This window comes from Symphalangus syndactylus, chromosome 5 (assembly GCF_028878055.3).
Source record: "Symphalangus syndactylus isolate Jambi chromosome 5, NHGRI_mSymSyn1-v2.1_pri, whole genome shotgun sequence".
Classification (NCBI taxonomy): Eukaryota; Metazoa; Chordata; class Mammalia; order Primates; family Hylobatidae; genus Symphalangus; species Symphalangus syndactylus.
This window is the reverse complement of record NC_072427.2, coordinates 44,196,827-44,217,818: the sequence shown is the minus strand read 5'-3', so window position 1 is coordinate 44,217,818 and position 20,992 is coordinate 44,196,827. Positions and strand designations below refer to the sequence as shown.

The 20,992-nt window shown below is 33.7% G+C and overlaps 1 protein-coding gene across 5 annotated transcripts in view; it reads right to left on the bottom strand.

The window, feature by feature from the left end:
- The window catches only part of VPS13C (vacuolar protein sorting 13 homolog C), a 194,336-nt gene that overhangs the window by 148,165 nt on the left and 25,179 nt on the right, over positions 1 to 20,992 (bottom strand). For 3 of the 5 annotated variants that reach the window (XM_055278275.2, XM_055278277.2, XM_063638846.1), the window contains exons 6-13: positions 17,315 to 17,377; positions 12,725 to 12,790; positions 12,360 to 12,469; positions 9,445 to 9,504; positions 3,663 to 3,722; positions 2,748 to 2,828; positions 1,824 to 1,881; positions 194 to 321 (exon numbers count right to left, since the gene is read on the bottom strand). In XM_055278275.2, coding sequence (XP_055134250.2) covers positions 194 to 321; positions 1,824 to 1,881; positions 2,748 to 2,828; positions 3,663 to 3,722; positions 9,445 to 9,504; positions 12,360 to 12,469; positions 12,725 to 12,790; positions 17,315 to 17,377 — 626 coding nt within the window. The remainder of the gene's footprint in view (positions 1 to 193; positions 322 to 1,823; positions 1,882 to 2,747; positions 2,829 to 3,662; positions 3,723 to 9,444; positions 9,505 to 12,359; positions 12,470 to 12,724; positions 12,791 to 17,314; positions 17,378 to 20,992) is intronic. The other 2 variants (XM_055278276.2, XM_055278278.2) reach the window with 1 other exon arrangement.

Genomic DNA, 20,992 nt, shown 5'->3' with positions numbered 1-20,992 from the left:
AAAAGATGAAATAAAATTTTAAAAAACTACTTAAATTTGAAATTCATTTTATTTACAACAAAAATTTTTAAACAGTCAAATCTCAACATAACGAACCCCAAAAAACCACCAACCATTAGAGAAGTAATAATCACAAATAAAAGCAGTCAAGATTCAGGCTAATCAAAGCTGGAAATATCCACATGAATCATACCTGAGGTTTGGTCAGTTCAATGGCAATATTTTGTATTTCTATGTTGCAATCCAGTTTGGGCGTTTTGAGCTCTGATTCTGCATAAGGATTCATGTAGAGTTTTGCAGAGGCTGATATTGGCTGGAAAACTTTTATCACATGGGAAGACATAAGATATGTTTATATGCTTTTACATATAAACAAGTGTAAATAATTATGAGAACACTGTTACTCTAGAAGTAAAGAAAAATGATTAAAAATGTGTGTAACAAAATCACTACCAAAAAATATTTAAGAAATTTAAGCTTCTACTTATATGTATAATAATAAGCTCAATCGTTAAAGTGAAATCTCCAAGGAGGAAATTGGAGTCCTATGCTTCGAGGTAAGAAATGTATAAAAGAGACAGACAATCTACTCTTGGTTATTCACAGTCTGCATAAAATTAGACTTCTCTTCCTTGTTGCAAGACATTTAATGATTGTATTATTCATTAAAAATACTAATACAAAAAAGGAAATAAGATCTGATAAATTTGTCTTATTTAATCACTAGGAGAATTTAGTAACAAAATCATGAATAAAATTCATTCCAAAAAAAGAAACTGCTCACCACTTATTATTTTCAAAATGATCATTACGTATATAACCTTAGAATCAACTAAAGAAAATAATCTTCAGGTTGAGAAGTAATATAAAAAGGTGTATTAGGGAAGATGATAGGGGAATGCAAGGTGGTAAATTTTAACCATGAATAGTATCAAACTATAAAAACTGTGATATCTTATGGTAATTACAATTTGCATAAGATTGTACAAACTTTTCAACTGCTTTAAAGGCTAGTTATAAATGGAAAATGCCTAAGAATGAAATTGTAGATTTTCCTTAACTATTTCTTACCATCAATGAACCTAAATGATTTCACAAACTAGCAGCACTTGAAAGTTTTATCATCAAAAAATGTAGGGATCTATGTAACATAAATGCCAACTATTATCCAGCGTCAATTAGTTATAAAAGAACATGAAGAAAACAACAGTGAACCAGAGTAATACGGAACAACATGAGAATGAAAGCTGAGAACAATCATAAAGGGGTATACTAATAAAAAACCAACAGCTTCATTAGCATGAAACTGAAATAAAGAAAACAGATGGAAAAAATAAATAAATAAGCAGGAAGCTTTGTTAGAGATCCAGTTGTAAAATAAAGGTGAGGCTGCCAAGAAATAGAAAAGCTCACAAAAAAATTCTCTAGAGTGGCAGGATTATGTTAACACTGCAATAGTAACATAAGGGTGACCTGAATACCAGAATCTGAGAGATTTAGTTACTTTTTGAAAAAAGAAAGAAAACCTAAACCCTAAAACAAAAAATACAATAGCAAGCTAAGAAGAATACATGGAATTCAAAGAAGGTTGGCAGTAGGGAATGAACTACAGCTATAGTGCCCTTCTCTCTCATTCTCCAGTGGTGTGTGTTACGATCTATTCCTAAATAATAAGTTATAACCCAAACATGCTGTATCATAATAGTAAGGTATAAAATTAATATACTTTGACTAAGTAAGTTTATCAGAAAAGTACGTTAAAATAATGTATTTAATTCTATGTTTCTTCCTGTAACATGAAATAAACCTTTACTATTACTTACTGTATTGATAATTTGGGGGTATATTTCCACTTGTAAGAATTTCATTTTTCAGCTGATCCTAAACAAAAAATTTGAATGAGAATGAAAAAGAAAACGCACACATATTCAGACACACACACACACACACACACACACACACACACAAAGCTTGGTTCTTACATCAATATCTTTGTTTCTCTGTTACCAGTAGTCAATAAGAAAAAAACACTGAGCATTATTTACAAGTATAAAGATACGGAAGCAGAAAATTTTAAGAATTCTGTATGTCTACAAACAACCTTGTAGTATGTCCACTCTGACTCCGAAAAAATGTACTTATATGTATATCTATACACGGGGATTTCAGACACATTCTAGTCAAAGGCAAATCATATGTTACAGTATCTTTCTGAGAAATCAGAGATAGAAGATTGAAATTTATCCAGTTCTAAAAATTGAATTGTTCTTTATCCTCTAAGTAAATAAACATGGCTAAGACTGGTTTAGCACACTGAAGTTTTGAATTAATCTTCTACTATTCAGAAAATCATCATCACAAATGTCTAAAACCTTTGTCAAAGATACATGCTTTATATCTGAGAAATATTATCTTTATAATACTCTTAATCATTCTAATATGAAATATCAGAATGTGGCAAGAATATCATCAAAATGAGAAGGTAAAAAAGCATAAATACAGTTTTAATTTAATACCATGGGCTCTGATGTCACTGCCCAGTGAATGATTTCACAAACACCTTCAAAAACAAAACTGCTTTTCTGAAGACACATAGTGGATTTGAAAGGATGTTTTAATATTTCTGATTTAGTGAAATACAAGTTAAACAAATGGCTGATATCCTGTCCTCATGAAGGCCCTCTTACATTAAACAAATTTAGGGAGTGGGAGTGAAGTTAGCTCTTCCAAGTATACATTAATATTACCAAAATCTGTTCCCTTGATCTCTGGTAAGACATGCTGCAATTTACATTCCAGTAGGCGCTAAGACTATCAAGTCGTATAAGCTGTAAGAGAAAAATGAAAGAGATCAAGCAATCAACACACTGAAATTATGAATCAATATTAAAAGATTATTCTCATGCTCACCACTCCAAAATTACTCAAATGCCATTTTGAATTTTTAAATTCAAAGAAAATAATGTAAATTCAAGAAAATAATATAAAAATGAGGGGAAAATATATTCATGTTATTCAGACTTTATTAAGTCTAGCATTTGCTAAATTGCACTTTCAAGAACACTATTTCCAAGGAACTCAGTCATTCAATTATCAAATATTTATTCAGAATTTAGTATTTAACGGACCCTGTAAATATTGTGCTGAAAAAAAAAAAGACATGATCCCTCCAGCAGATATGAATAGCTGTTTCCTGAAAACAGGTGGCAGCAGAGGAGTCTACGGTCAATAAGGTGGGAAAGCTACATACTAAATATCCCTCTTGGAGATTCACAGTGTTTGTTAACATATCTAAAGCTCTATAGTTTAAAATAAAATGAAACGTATCTGTTTAATTATGTATAGCTTAGTACTTTAATCAATAATCTTACTTGATCAGAGAATACTTTCCCTACCACATCTAAAAATATCTCAACATCTAGTAAAGCACCATTTGGGAACTATTAACTGTATCCTGTATTTCCACTTGATAGGTAAAGAACCTATACCTCAGAATTGGTAAGTGATTACAGAGGGTCACATAGTAAGTACCAGGGCCAAAACTAGACCCTAGACTTTTAACTCACACTCCAATGGCACATTCTGCTCCATCAATGTTCCTTCAAGAAAACAAATTAAGTGCATCTAGGAAACTAACAAAAACTTTTATTTCAACATAATACCTTGTATATAATTTTGTCTGCTTCATTTAATATGCATGGAGTCCAGTGTTCATTTGCAGTCTAAAAGAAAAAAGAGAATACCTCTGAAATGTGGTATGGATGTCATTAATAGTGCTCTAATACTTATAAAATGTAACAAAATAATTTAACATTAAATAGTATTAGCTATCTATTTCTTTACATATATTTATAAGACAAAATCATAGAAACAATGAAAAGAGAATTGACATGATTCTAATTTGAGTTCATTCATTCAGAAAATAATTACTGGGTTAATATGTATTTGAACAGTGGAAAGAATCGGGTATGAATGAAAATAGAGAACCAGCCTATACACTATTGAATATGGTACACATTCTTTTTAAAAAAACAAGTAATTGTTTTGTAATAGGAAGAAAACCAGGAGAGTATGGAAATTACAGCATGACCCTGTTTCTACAAGGACAGCATGTTCAGCAACACCAAATACTAAACTTATTTAGCAGCAAGGGCGTTATTGAGAAACTTGTTAAGAACTGTTTCAGTGGAGTAGTAGAGTGGGAGTACAGTGGGCAGATAGGTAAAATGAGATCCAGATCAGAGGTGGGAAGACAACTTTAGATTTATAAGTTAGATTGTAATTGCAAAGAAAAATAAATGGTATGGATACAAAGGAGGTAGGTTTGCTATTGCTGTTGTTATAATAGCCACTATAATAGTTGAAGCAGGAAATAATTGAGCCAGACAATGGGCCAAATGTTTTACATAAACTATCTCATTTAATCATCACAAAAACACTAAAAGATAGGTACTACTTCAGTGAATGAATGTGGTTTTGACAGAAGGAGATTAACATGATAACCAGTACAATAATATTTTACAGGTCTTTGATAAAATACAATAGGAAGCATAAAAGAGGGAACGGTAAATTCTAAGAAGGAAGTGAAAAAGAATGAGAAAGAAAGGTCATATATCACGTAAGTATTAAAACTTGAGTAGAATCACCAGGAAGACAAAGAGAAGAAAGTAATACAGACAACTAAAGCAGAATGAAGAGTCTGAGCAAAGATACAAAGGGACAAACAGCAGCAAACATTAAGGAAACTACATACTCTTAGGCAATAGTATACCTGTTATCAGACAATAGGAGGTATATGACTATTTTGTACTTTTTGCATTGTTTGCTAGAAGCTCAAAGTTACTCTGCTCCCTTATGACCACTATCATTAGTTACAGTTTTCTGGAACAATTCTCTCTCTATCCTTTAGAACACAGATTCTATCCTCTTTAAAGGTGTTACTGTATTCTTCTTTTTGTCAAAAGCTACTTCAAATTCATTTTGGAAACAGGCAAAGGATAAACTAGTTTCCTTCACTCCCTTTCCTTTGTTTCTTCAGCTCTCTCTTTTTCTTTATTGTTTCCCCTCTGTTCTTCAACTCGATGTGTATCTCTACTTCTCTATATGCCCACAACATTGTTAAGCCTTCCACATAACCATGTCCTTCTTTGTCTGTTTCTCTGCCGGTCTACCACCCTACCATTCTTCTTCCTCTTCTTTCCTTATTGAGGCCCTCTCCATATAAGTAGTCATAAGGCAAACTTGCCTGGTATGATTTATGGTTCACTGTCCTTAACTTTATTTTATATATAAACATATTTTATTATACTTTAAGTTCTAGGGTACATGTGCACAACGTGCAGGTTTGTTACATATGTATACATGTGCCATGTTGGTGTGCTGCACCCATTAACTCATCATTTACATTAGGTATATCTCTTAATGCTATCCCTCTCCCCTCCCCCAACCCCACAACAGGCCCCCATGTGTGATGTTCCCCTTCCTGTGTCCATGTGTTCTCATTGTTCAATTCCCACCTATGAGTGAGAACATGCAGTGTTTGGTTTTTTGTCCTTGTGATAGTTTGCTGAGAATGATGGCTTCCAGCTTCATCCATGTCCCTACAAAGGACATGAACTCATCACTTTTTATGGCTGCATAGTATTCCATGGTGTATATGTGCCATATTTTCTTAATCCAGTCTATCATTGTTGGACATTTGGGTTGGTTCCAAGTCTTTACTATTGTGAGTAGTGCCGCAATAAACACACGTGTGCATGTGTCTTTATAGCAGCATGATTTATAGTCCTTTGAGTATATACCCAGTAATGAGATGGCTGGGTCAAATGGTATTTCTAGTTCTAGATCCCTGAGGAATTGCCACACAGTCTTCCACAATGGTTGAACTAGTTTACAGTCCCACCAACAGTGTAAAAGTGTTTCTATTTCTCCACATCCTCTCCAGTACCTGTTGTTTTCCTGACTTTTCAATGATCGCCATTCTAACTGGTGTGAGATGATATCTCATTGTGGTTTTGATTTGCATTTCTCTGATGGCCAGTGATGATGAGCATTTTTTCATGTGTCTGTTGGCTGCATAAATGTCTTCTTTTGAGAAGTGTCTGTTCATATCCTTCACCCACTTTTTGATGGGGTTGTTTTTTTCTTCTAAATTTGTTTGAGTTCATTGTAGATTCTGGATATTAGCCCTTTGTCAGATGAGTAGATTGCAAAAATTTTCTCCCATTCTGTAGGTTGCCTGTTCACTCTGATGGTAGTTTCTTTTGCTGTGCAGAAGCTCTTTAATTAGATCCCATTTATCAATTTTGGCTTTTGTTGCCATTGCTTTTGGTGTTTTAGACTGAAGTCCTTGCCCATGACTATGTCCTGAATGGTATTGCCTAGGTTTTCTTCTAGGGTTTTTATGGTTTTAGGTCTAACATGTAAGTCTTTAGTCCATCTTGAATTAATTTTTGTATAAGGTATAAGGAAGGGATCCAGTTTCAGCTTTCTACATATGGCTAGCCAGTTTTCCCAGCACCATTTGTTAAATAGGGAATCCTTTCCCCATTGCTTGTTTTCATCAGGTTTGTCAAAGATCAGATAGTTGTAGATGTGTGGTATTATTTCTGAGGGCTCTGTTCTGTTCCATTGGTCTGTATCTCTGTTTTGGTACCAGTACCATGCTGTTTTGGTTACCATAGCCTTGTAGTATAGTTTGAAGTCAGGTAGCATGATGCCTCCAGCTTTGTTCTTTTGGCTTAGGATTGACTTGGCGATGCAGGCTCTTTTTTGGTTCCATATGAACTTTAAAGTACTTTTTTCCAATTCTGTGAAGAAAGTCATTGGTAGCTTGATGGGGATGGCATTGAATCTATAAATTACCTTGGGCAGTTTGGCCATTTTCACAATATTGATTCTTCCTACCCATGAGCCTGGAATGTTCTTCCATTTGTTTGTGTCCTCTTTTATTTCATTGAGCAGTGATTTGTAGTTCTCCTTGAAGAGGTCCTTCACATCCCTTGTAAGTTGGATTCCTAGCTATTTTATTCTCTTTGAAGCAATTGTGAATGGGAGTTCACTCATGATTTGGCTGTTTGTCTGTTATTGGTGTATAAGAATGCTTGTGATTTTTGCACATTGATTTTGTATCTTGAGACTTTGCTGAAGTTGCCTATCAGCTTAAGGAGATTTTGGGCTGAGACAATGGGGTTTTCTAGATATACAATCATGTCATCTGCAAACAGGGACAATTTGACTTCCTCTTTTCCTAATTGAATACCCTTTATTTCTTTCTCCTGCCTGACTGCCCTGGCCAGAACTTCCAACACTATGTTGAATAGGAGTGGTGAGAGAGGGCATCCCTGTCTTGTGCCAGTTTTCAAAGGGAATGCTTCCAGTTTTTGCCCATTCAGTATGATATTGGCTGTGGGTTTGTCATAAATAGCTCTTATTATTTTGAGATACGTCCCATCAATACCTAATTTATTAAGAGTTTTTAGCATGAAGGGCTGTTGAATTTTGTCAAAGGCCTTTTCTGCATCTATTGAGATAATCATGTGGTTTTTGTCTTTGGTTCTGTTTATATGCTGGATTACGTTTATTGATTTGTGTATGTTGAACCAGCCTTGCATCCCAGGGATGAAGCCTACTTGATCATGGTGGATAAGATTTTGATGTGCTGCTGGATTCGGTTTGCCAGTATTTTATTGAGGATTTTTGCATCCATGTTCATCAAGGATATTGGTCTAAAATTCTCTTTTTTTGTTGTGTCTCTGCCAGGCTTTGGGATCAGGATGATGCTGGCCTCATAAAATGAGTTACGGATGATTCCCTCTTTTTCTACTGATTGGAATAGTTTCAGAAGGAATGGTACCAGCTCCTCCTTCTACCTCTGGTAGAATTCGGCTGTGAATCTGTCTGGTCCTGGACTTTTTTTGGTTGGTAAGCTATTAATTATTGCCTCAATTTCAGAGCCTGTTATTGATCTATTCAGAGATTCAACTTCTTCCTGGTTTAGTCTTGGGAGGGTGTATGTGTCCAGGAATTTATCCATTTCTTCTAGATTTTCTAGTTTATTTGCGTAGAGGTGTTTATAGTATTCTCTGATGGTAGTTTATATTTCTGTGGGATCGGTGGTGATATCTCCTTTATCATTTTTTATTGCATCTATTTGATTCTTCTCTCTTTTCTTCTTTGTCTTGCTAGCGGTCTAACAATTTTGTTGATCTTTTCAAAAAAAAAGCTCCTGGATTCATTGATTTTTTGAAGGGTTTTTTGTGTCTCTATCTCCTTCAGTTCTGCTCTGATCTTAGTTATTTCTTGGCTTCTGCTAGCTTTTGAATGTGTTTGCTCTTGCTTCTCTAGTTCTTTTAATTGTGATGTTAGGGTGTCAATTTTAGATCTTTCCTGCTTTCTCTTGCGGGCATTTAGTGCTAAAAATTTCCCTCTACACACTGCTTTAAATGTGTCCCAGAGATTCTGGTATGTTGTGTCTTTGTTCTCCTTGGTTTCAAAGAACATCTTTATTTCTGCCTTCATTTCATTATGTACCCAGTAGTCATTCAGGAGCAGGTTGTTCAGTTTCCATGTAGTTGACTGGTTTTGAGTGAGTTTCTTAATCCTGAGTTGTAGTTTGATTGCATTGTGGTCTGACAGACTGTTTGTTATAATTTCTGTTCTTTTACATTTGCTGAGGAGTGCTTTACTTCCAACTATGTGATCAAGTTTGGAAAAGGTGAGGTGTGGTTCTGAGAAGAATGTATATTCTGCTGATTTGGGGTGGGCAGTTCTGTAGATGTCTATTAGGTCCGCTTGGTGCAGAGCTGAATTCAATTCCTGTACCGTCCTTAACTTTAAAAGTATCTAAGTGAACCACATCTTCCTCTCCATACATGCCCCAAAACATGTTTCCTACCACTTAGTTGCCTGTAATAGAAATAAAAATGTCCAGCATATATATGTATGTGTGTATATATATATATATACACACACACACTGTCTACCCTTAAAGACCATTAAAACAAAAACTCATTATAATCAAAATAAATTAATTTACATATTGCCCAATGAGATGAGTGTGCACACACACACATACACATACATAAACATATGCATATCTATAAGCTATTTAGAAATTCCATCTACCTATACCAAAGATGAACACATGACTCTACAGAATTCATCTTCCCCTACTTTCCCCACGTTTAAGATACACCTTTTATTTCTTTCAAATTATTTGATAATGATATTTTGATACCTGTTACAAAGAAAGACAAAAAGAATTTTAAAATGTAATAATAGCATCACTAAAAATGTTAAACTTCTAGAAAAGTTGTTTAGTATGATAATATATTTAAAAAATCATAGTTCTTTGTCGCATAGTTGATTTTAGACAATTTACCCTGTGACTTCAGAATAATACTTTACAGGTTCCACAGAAGTTTTAAATAAAGCAAACATTACCAGTAGACTAAGCTCTCCCAGTGTGACACCAAATGAAAGAGGCCGCTTTGGATCAGTGACCTACCAAAGAAGAAAAGATAACAGTAAAATATGCTGATGGTGAAGGCAAATCCATGTCCTTTACAATAGGCAGCAGAGGGAAATGTGTTTACAGGTTAAGTCATACAACCCAATTGGATTTGTGGAAAACACGGGAAGAAGGTAATAACATGGCTGGGATTATCCATATTTTGTAGACATACCATTTCTATGCTACCAATAAGATCCTTTCCCAGTGGAACTCTTTTCATACTAGAAGATGACTCACTATGACTAACAAGACTTTTCTCTGGACAGTTAAAAAGGAATAATCTTTTTATGTGTATCATCAAAGATTTTTTCACAGATAAATTTTAAAAGGTGTTACAGATAACACTGCCACTAAATCATTTTAATAACACTTAGGGTACACAGTGGAATACTATTCAGCCATAGAAAAAGGAAAACATGTTTGTTTGGGTTTTTTGCAGCAACATGGATGGAACTGGAGGCCATTATCTTAAGTGAAACAACCCAGAAGCAGAAAAACAAACTGCATGTTCTCACTTATAAGTGGCAGCTAAATAATGAATACACGTGGTCAGTGTGTGGAATAATACACATTGGAGACTTGAAAGGGTAGGGTGGGTGAGAAGTAGGTGTAAATGATAAGAAATTTATTAATGGGTACAACGTATATTACAGGTGATGGAGACACTAAAAGTTCAGACTTCACCACTACGCAGTATATCATGTAACAAGGCTGCACTTGTACTCCTTAAATTCACACATTTAAAAAAAAGGCTTTCATACTTGGAAATATGAACTATCTCTTTAAGCCTTTAATGTTCTTAACACTTCAGAATGCTTCTAGGAAAATCTCTAGATCCTTAATATTTAATTTCTTTAGTCTCTATATCCAAAATCTGTCAACATTAAGTTTTTGTTCTATTTCTGTTCTTCAATATCTAAGCTGCAATCCATGGTGCTTAAACTATACCACAATGTGCACAGTATCACTGTTTTAGACATCTTAAAGAAAAGTCTTACAGAATTGTTTGGTCATGGCAGAAACTAAGGGAAATAAGGAGAAGGGAAATGGATAATGTTCTAAATCATCCAACTGGGACTCCAGAGTTTAGTCACATACAACTTTCTAAATGGAAAAAATCCATGTGGTACAGTTGAGAAGTATGAACAGCTTTATAAGTCATTTTAATTAACATCAGATATATGATGATTTGTGGCAAAATATTTTCCTTTATTCCCACACTCATCTTTTTATACTTAGAGATAACTAGCTCAAAATAACCTGCAGCTCTTTCTGAAGAAACTCATTTGTTTTGTTAAAGACAACCCTCAGCTGCTAATGTACTATCTACAAACCACAGCTATTATCCAGTGAGCATCTTTATGATAAATTATTATATTTTCTCTACACCCATTTCTTAATACATAATTTTGCAAATGAAAGAATTTCCTTCATTTTAAAGGCTGAATAGTATTCCATTGTGTATATACACATTTTATTTATCCATTCATCCACTGCTGGGCAATCTTCTCTATAGAGAATAGTGCTGAAATGAACAAGGGAATGCTGACGTCTCTTTGACATACTGACTTCAATTCCTTTGGATATATACAGCAATTCCCCCTTATCCTCTGGAGATAGGTTCCAAGCCCCCTAGTGGATGTCTGCAAACACAAATAGTACCAAACCCTAAATATACTAGGTTTTTTTCCTATATATACATACCTATGATAAAGTTTAATTTTACAAATTAGAAATGAGATTGCTAGATCATACAGTAATTTGATTTTTAGATTCTGAGGAAACTCCACACTGTTTTTCAAAATGGCTGTAGTAATTTACATTCCTACCAACAGTGTACCCAGGTTCACTTTTCTCAACATAGGATTTTAAGGATAATTCTTCCACTTTCGTGATGTGTTGGGTATACTTTATTTTCTTAAGTTTGTTTAACAAAGGCATTTGTGAGTGAGGTTTTTTTAAGACATTTATTTGTTAACACAATTCATTTTAATGACTCCATAAATAAAGTCAGTATAAGACAGAGGTGGTATTTTTTGACAATCTATAAATGTGTCCTGCTGACTGTATCAAGTTACATAGGGAACTTATCAAGAAAAGAAAAACAAATTCTAGAAATGTTAGTATTGCTTTAATTCAATTCAAATTAAAAACAAAAAGAATGCAAACTCATTTTTAGAAGCAATGAACATTTCCAGGTTCCTAGATAAATGAAAAAATTCAAGTTCTTACATGTTTCAAACTTTTAAACAAAGCAATGCATATTGTTCAAAATACATGTTGTATTTTAATTAAAATTAGCCAGTTAAACAGTTCTTAATCAGCTGATGTTACACTTTTGGTTATGAGTGAAGTTTGGTTTCTTCTGTGCAACTACTGTTGCATATGTGTGTGAATAGTTTTGGGTGTTCAATCCAATTCAGTGGAATGTAAAGAGAAAGAGACTATAGTCAAGTGACCAGATTTTAGTCACTTTTTGGCCAATTAACATTAGCATTAGTTATTCATCACCTTTTAGAATTAACTCTTTTGTCAGCATAAAGCAAAAATTAGTTCCTTAAAATTATAATATTATGTCTTAACACATAAAATAAAATTCAAAAAAAAACAGAAGACAATCCAAAAACCTCTTATGTCAGCTTCAGAAAGGAACACATGGTAATTTTATAGTATATTTATGTACATAAATGCCCAATAAAACTAGCCTAACACAAGAAGATATGGTAGTGTACTCACAAGAAAAAAATTAATCTTGGATTTAAAAATGGGTACAGATAATCCATATATAGAGAACTCAAGAATATTATAAAATACATATTTAATTGAGTAAATAAAAATTACTTACATCATCTTCATATTTAATGTGAATATCTGTGATTTTTACTTGTACATTTTTTATTACTTGAGTTGCCAATTTTTCCACAAATGTATCCTTTTTGGCTTCTTTTGGCTTATCTATTAAAAAATAGAAAAATACAAGCTCAAGAGTTGAAATTCTCATATACCTCAAAATTAATAACCAAAGGATAGCTAAGGTATTACTCAATGGAAATTACAGCCAATAGTGTCTTTATATTTTAATATGCATTTCCAACTTAAAACTTGTTTTTGAATTTATACTGTTAGCTCACATTCATTTCACATTCCAAATCAGAAATAAAGTGGCAATGTGTATAAACAACACCATGGCATAAAACTACTTTTACCTACCTTTTGAACGATCAAGACCTTTAAAAGGTTTCTTAAAATGCTTTTTGTGCTTTTTACGTTTACGTCCTTCTCAGTGGAAGCATTTTAGTGAGAAAAGGATAAGATTCAAGTTAGCAGACTACAGGACAGAAAAGAAAACAAGAGAATTCTTCCTAACCCCAAATTTTGGCACAACTCACCTTACCTTACTCTAAACTGACCTGTTACTTCAATATAAAGACAAATTTACAAACTTTCTTTAGTCTAGAATAACATTCTACTGTAAAGAATAACCTTATTTAATCTAGAAAATAAATTGGCAGGTGTAATTATACTAAAATTGGATAATATCTCCATTCCCAATGCCATTTATAATATTAATGACTTTACAAAGTTACACTTTAATTTCAATATTACCAAAATACTGGAAATGTAACAATGACAGAATACAGAACTTTCAGAAGAAGGTTTTGATAAACATATGGTAGGAACAGAGGCATACAAATGAAATGAAAGGGTAAGTTGCCCACAGATGACTTCCTCTGGATGATACACTTCACAAGCAAATTATTTAATGACTCAAGGATATAAAGAACATTAAGTGGGCATAACACGTACATTGGACTGTACACTGAATTCGATCAGGAATTCCTTTAAAACCTCATTCTCTTTCAACACTGCCTCACTGCATTCTGGCATTTACCAATACCGGTCTTACTCAACTTACAAATCTTCATACTCAACTTCCTATCAGGCATCACCTCCAGCCTGAACTCTTGAGGCAGTCTCTGTATTATCTACTGATCTCTAGTCTCCAGCCTCAGCTCCTACTAAAGGTCCTTCTACCGTTACCAGATTGATGTCTTTTAAAATACTAATTACAGCCTGTTAATCTCTTGACCAAAATTATTTAAAGACTTTCTGCAACCTCCCAGACATAATTAAAATGTGTTTACACAATAAAGTCCTTTTATAATGTGACCCTACGTCCCTGTCCTGTTCTATCTCTTGCCATGCATCCTTGCACTGGATACTACAGAAATAATATTTATACTTTCCCAAACAAGCCATACTTTCTAATGCCTAATGCCTCTACACATGTCATTCTGTGAACTTGTGATGCCCTCCCTGAAGTTCTTCACCAGGCGAACTCCTAGGCAGCTTTTAAATCTCAGGTCCAGCACTACTGCCTGTGTGAAGCCTTCTTAAACTACTCCAAGTATCCCCAGGGCCTGTACCTTACACAGAATTGCATTAAACAGTGATTATACCATATTTGAAGTGTTTGCTCAATTGTCTTGCCATCAGGCAGGAGACTTCATTAGGTCAGAGATAATCCTATACCTGGGCACAAAGCATACAATACTCATCTGTTCAAATGAATAAAAAAAAATTCAGATCCAACTAAATTCATGTCATATATATTTTAGAGAATATATGTGAAATTGAGCTTGAAATTTTTAATTTGCCCTTCCTTGATTTTTAAAAGCAAATTGTTCTGCCACTACAAAAATTAAGAAACAAATCCTGGACTACAAAAATAAAACCTTCAGTTTCAAGAAGTAAACACTTAATAAGTAATGTAACACAATCAGGATAGTACTATTCCAGTAATTCTTGCCACTGTGAAAGTCACTGACTCTGTTCTATTCATAAATCAAACATACATAAAAAGAATGAGTTCTCAAAGAAATACCATTTGAAAAGAAACAAGTAAGAAAGCCAGACTAGCCATGAAAACCATTCCACTTGGCTAGAACAGCTTTCAAAGACATAGACTCAGCTGCCTCATGTTAAATTCTCCTCTTACCTGACCAATTATCTTTCTGGTTTCATATTTGTTCTAGCCCCATGTTCTGTCTTTCATCTCAATGGCAGATACACCATGTTTAAACCTCTCTAAACAGTTTAAATCTAATCTTAGAGCTAATACAGCTCTTTAGAGAAAGTTTCTAATTAATCCGATAAATAATAAATGTATGGTTCTTAATCACAAACCAAAGCAGTTCTCAAAGACTTTGGTTTCACAACCATTTAGCATTTATAACTTGAGGACTCTACAGAATTTTTTATTTATGTGGGTTATAACTATTGATATTTACCATATTATAAATAAAAACTCAAAAAATGCGAATTCATTTAAAAATAAGCCATTACATAATAACATATAGTTATAAAAATAGCTATATTTTTTAAACAGGAAATTGTGAGAAAAGTCACATGGTTTTACATTCTTACAAATCTCTTTAATGTCTCACTTAGTAGAAGACAGTTGGATTAGTATATCTGCTTCTGCCTTCAACCTGTTGAGATATGTTGTTTTAATTGAAGTACATGATGAAAATCTGATCTCACTATAGATATATAATTAGAAAAGGGGGGAGCATTTTCATTGCCTTTTCATATCAAACTTAACGAGTGGGAGTTTCTTAAAGGTAGTTGCATCATGGAATCTGAAACCCTATCAATGAATTTTTCATACAAATTAAAATCAATTAGTCCATCTTGCACTTTAAATGAACCCCTTTACACATGTATGTTTTTTATCATCCATTGGAAATATTGCTTTATTGAATTATGCAAATCTTCAAAATGTCAAGTCATTTCATTATTTAATATCAAAAGTCACATCTGTTAATATTACCACCAATCTCATCAGAAAAGTCTTAAAGTACTACTGGGAAGCTGTCGATCTCAAAGTGGCAAATACAAGTTTTCCAAAATTCTACTCAAGAGCTCAAATTTTATCATTGGCAACAAATATTGCCAGTTGCTTTTCCTTGAAGTGGTTTTGTTGAAGTGTCTACCAAACAACCAAATCTGAATAATGATAGTCTGTGATTCTTTCCACTAAAAATGGCTTTCCAGAAAAAAAGCACCTAGCTCAGCTCACAACTCAAACATCTGCACAAGTAATTTTCCTTGAAACAATCATCCTACTTCAGTATGCAGAAATGCTTCAGGCATACTTTCTCTGCTGTTGCACAAAATATTAAAGAGACATGCTCAAGGGTTGAAGTTTATTAAAATTTAAAACTTCCTACTTCATCAAGGGAATTCTTAAGTAAAAACTGGCAATTTTTTTGTTTCATTTTGCTTACTGTGAGTACATGGTAGTGAAGAATACAGTGACTACTACTATAGTCTGGTGCCACTGCCTTGAATCATGCTAAGGCAGCTAGCAATTTTTACACACTATTGCTTTTGCACCAGCAATGTAAATGTCAACAAAAGGAAAAATCAAATAATGCTTAGTATTATTATGAAAATTATTTTGACTTTTTGAGAACCACTGCTTTAGAATAAAAAAAAAAACAAAAGTAACATCAAATGAGGAAATAATATGCACTCAGAAACTGAAAAGAGGAAATGATCATGAAACACACATTCAGTCCTAGCCAGCTGAATGAAGATATTATCAACAAAATAAACTATTCTCATTTCAGAAGCACCAACATTCTGGACCTCATTTTTTTTATCTATGCTAATATACCTTTAAAAAAAACTGAATCAATGATGTTTTCTTTTATGGTGACAGCTGTTACAGTCTGCTGTTTTTAACAATGCTACCCAGACTACAGTAAGCTGGTTTGATTATAACCTACAAAACCGGACAGTGAGCCATGAGTATCTCCATGCTATCTTTGATATTAAACAAAGTAACTATAAGACAAATTAACACAGGCACACTTACGGAAGGAGTAGGTTTATTAGAATGGAAACTGCTTTCAGGGTAATTTCACCTAATGCTGTAAAGCCTGTCATGAAAATTCCTCTTCCATCTGTCACATGAATCAACCTATTAAAGTTCCTAGCTACAGAAATAATTCTAATATGATGCTTATTGTTTACAAATTTCAAGATACAGACCCACTTGCCATTTAATCAAAACAAATTTAAATGTGATTGAGTTAATATAACAAGCTCTTGAAGTATGATATAAAACATAAAGTTTAACAAATAAGATTATGTAAAATACTAAAAAGTATTATTTTAATGTATTTGGTAGATTTCCTAGTATATAAAAGAATCATATTATAAATCCTAATACAAACAGTAAGCCTTTAATTTGCCTTTTACGAGGCTTGAAATTTCAATATGCTGTACAGGACAGTAGTCTAGAGGTATCTCCAGAGCTACAACAGAGGTGAAACAAAGCTCAGAGGAACACCTCCTGTCAAGGTTCTGAATTCAAAAGAAAAAATCCACTTTATTGCTTTTTACGTTCTAAAACCACTTCTATCAGAGAGGAACTGCTTAATTCAGAAACTACTGAACTCTAGAACTAAAGTCAAAAGGGTAGCCCAAATCTGAAAGTTATTTGTAGATCATATTCTAAGCTTTGTAAGAACAGTGAATCATGTTTATTTACCCCACAAACATCCAGCATCATCCAGCACAGTGATTGCCACAAGAAGACACTCAAATATTTAGTGAATGAATAAATGACTACAGGTGAGGAAAAGGAAATGATGGTAAAGGGGAAAAACACAAATTACATTTCCATATTTTCTAAAAGGATGGCATGCCATCAAATGGACTCCACCAAAAGCACAAGCATACACAAGAATATGTTTATATAGTTGAATACAATTAACCGTGCATACCCACCAGGCTTGATGTCCTTGTAAACAAAGTTCTCCAAGCCATATATGAACTCCCCTGAATGTGTGCCTGCATCCCACATGGCAGCAATAACCAAAATGCAAAGCAATGTAAAGACACCTTTAATTTCACATGTAAAATATACCTAAATTTAATTTCAAATAATTAGAAATCATGTAACAGGGTAATTAAAATTTGGCTGACACCAAAACTATTTTATTTCTAAGGAAATATTCACTGTGACACCATTTTCGTTCTTTCAACACACAAACTTCTTAACAATTAAAATTATAATAATCACTTCAAATTATGTGAGGCAGGTAAATATCAATTACGGCTAATGGCTCACAAAATTTTTGACAAGTTTTCAAACAGTGCAAAAATCCACTATTTTGGTTCTCTTTTTGCATGCCATTTTGCCCATTTTCAGAATAAAATATTACTGTAATATTTGACACTAATTTTAGAGTCGGCTGAAATGACCTCATCTTACTTTAGTGTGATATGGTCCCTTTAGATACACTATCTGAATGCTTTATATCCGTTCTCGTTAATGATGGCTAGATAGCATCTTCCACTTCGCTCCCCAAATCCAGTCTATCCTAGATAACACTGCAAGTTTTTCCTTAAATCATACCTCTGATCATGTCATTCCTTGGACTCTTAAAGAAAAAGGAAAACTTACTCCCCCGCTGGCTACAGATGAAAGTTCACATTGTACAGGGTTAAGATTATGAGATCTAGAGCCAGACCGGGTTCAAATTCTAGCTCTACTATTTTCTAATTGTGTGACCTAGAACAAATTATTTAACTTTCACTTTCCTCAGCTGTAAGATGGCAACAAAAATAGCACCTATTATCAAATGTGACTATTAATGGGTTAATTCATATAAAGTATTTTGAAGAGTGACTGCTGAATAGTAAATCCTCAATGAATGTCAACTACTTTCACTGTCATCACCATTAACATCATCAGAGCATGCAAATCTCTCAAAATTGACCTAAACTTAGCTTTCCAACCCTACATCCAACTACTCTCTATCAGACTCCCAAAATGTTAGCTGATCCCACAGATGCTCTATACTTTCCCACCTTCACTGTCTCCTCTACCTATGCCTTCTTTCTGCAGATCCATCTTTTAAATCCAGTTGAAATATATACCTTCACAATGTCTACCCTGATCTCTTTGGCCGACTGTGTTCGTTCTGAACTCCAGTAAAACTGTCTGTACCTCTTTGATGGGACTCAACACTTTCTCTTGCTTATTATTATGCAAATTTCTTATTTGTCCAATTAAAATGTAAGGTCTTTGACAGGAGGGTCCAAGGACTCTCTAATTTTTCTGATTTCAACAATGTGTAGACTGGCATCAGACTTTTTTCAAAGGAGCCTGGAAGCTAGAAAACATTGCTGCCTTCAAAATTCTAATTTTTAACCTAGCATTCTATCCCCAGACAAATCAAACAAGTGTAGAAGTAAAACACAAAGATATTCAGCCTTAAAAGAACTTTCGAAATTATATCCGGTGCATCCATTCTTAAAAGCTTCTAGATGTGTTCTAGGAAAACAAATAAGTTAAGGAAGCAAAAAAGGCAAAGGAACCAGGAAACACAGAATTAAACACAGACGAGCAATTAAGACCAGTCCTAAGATGACAGCTGTGCAGCTGGTCTAAAAAACAATCAGTTCAGAGGGGGAACTCCAAGAGACAACAGGGTGGTGGAGAATACCAACAGATGGGTTTACACGATTGGAAAATACCATCAATACTCATATGGCAGACAAATTTCATGTAGCATGTAAAAAAGAATTAAAGATAAATTTACATAGAAGACTAAGCAAATAAGAAAGCAGCATTTACAAATTCAAGAAAAACAAAAGGTTGTATAAGAAAGAAAATACAGTCGTAGTACATTATGATTTCGATATTGGTCCCCTCCAAATCTCATGTTCAAATGTGATTCCCAGTGTTGGAGGTGGGGCCTGATGTGAAGTGACTGGATCATTGGGGTGGGTCCCTCATAAATGGTGACATGCCTGCTTCCACTTCATCTTCTGCCGTGACTGAAAGCTTCCTGAGGCCCTCACCAGGAGCAAATGCCGGCATCATGCTTCCTATACAGCTGACAGAACTGTGAGCCAGTTAAAACTCTTTTCTTCATAAATTATCCAGTCTCAGGTATTCCTTTATAGCAACGCAAAAACTGCCTAACACACACATCATGTGACCTGCGCAGTGAACAATAATCGCATTGTCATAGTAATCTAAGTAGTGACTAGTAATTGGCCAAAAATTATGATATATCCATATTATGAGAAAATGGGAAGGAGAATTCAGGGTGCAAGGAGATAGTAAGAGAAGTAAACTCCTTGACTACCATAACAGGAAGTCCTAGATAATGCCTTATATTAATGAACTAGATTAATGACAGAATGTTAACATTGATAAAAAATATTACTAACTCAAAGAAGTTGGTCTGGAGAGTAGCAAAGGATGAAACAAGGGACTGCCATTTTTTATCATGTCGTTTTGGCAAAACTATTGATTTTCAAGTGTGTGTACATATTACTTTGATATAATCCAGCATCTTAAGTACAGAATCTAGCATTTGCGAATCTTTTGGCCTTACTAGGAATTTAATGTTTCTCTTTATGATAGCCTTCCAGAAAAATAAACTCACTCCAATGAAATAAAAGGAGAAAAATGTCAGTTTATTTTTACAGTTAAGCAAATTTTCTAGAAATGAACGCATAGTTTTATTTCAATTTTACTTTATTCCTATATGATAGTGGGAAACGGTATATTTTTACCACATAAAACAAGCTAAGTCAAAATCCTTTTTATGAACAGATCAGCATGATAATTTTGTTTTCATTTTTATCATCTGCTGTTTAGAGTTGAATCATCTCCTCTCCTTCCCTCTCTGAGTCCCTATACATGTGCAACAGTGCTTTTGTGCTTTTAATATCAATAAACAAGTAGAAAAATAAAGTATAATTAATAACTATTAATAATGGTAAAATGTGAAATATATAAAGGTCAGGGTTGTCCTCTATCATTCACATGAATAATATTATTTGAAGATGTGACTCACATCCACAGAAATGAGAAAAGAATACTGCAACATTCTTAAATGTGTTTGTTAACAGTTAAGGAAAAAATAATCTAAATATACTTCCCAATTCCTGAATTCATCTTTTAGTCTCAAAACTTTTTTGACAAATATAATATGTTAAAACTGAGTGTTAAAACAGTTTCACTTTTTGAATTTTAATTCTATATGAAAAAAACTTAAATTTTATCATTCAAGAAGCTACAATGTCATTACCATATACAGCATAGGCCGAACAGTTCTATTTACACAAAATTAATACTACAGATGTACATCCTTTATATCAAACCATTCATAATAGCCTCTTTGTCAGACCCAAATGTCTGTTTTCTCAGCATTGAAGACTCAGGAGTCAAAATTTCCTAAGTCTGAGTACAAAATGTGTAATAATCATATTACCAATTAAACTGTCAACCACGAAAACAAATGAGACTATACACCACGTCTTTTCTTACAGGTGACTGAAAACACTAAAATATTCTTTAGGCAAATACAAGTCATGCTCCATTTTTTAAAAAGGAGGAGTTTAAGATTTGTTTCTAAATAATATATGTAACTTACTATGTAATTG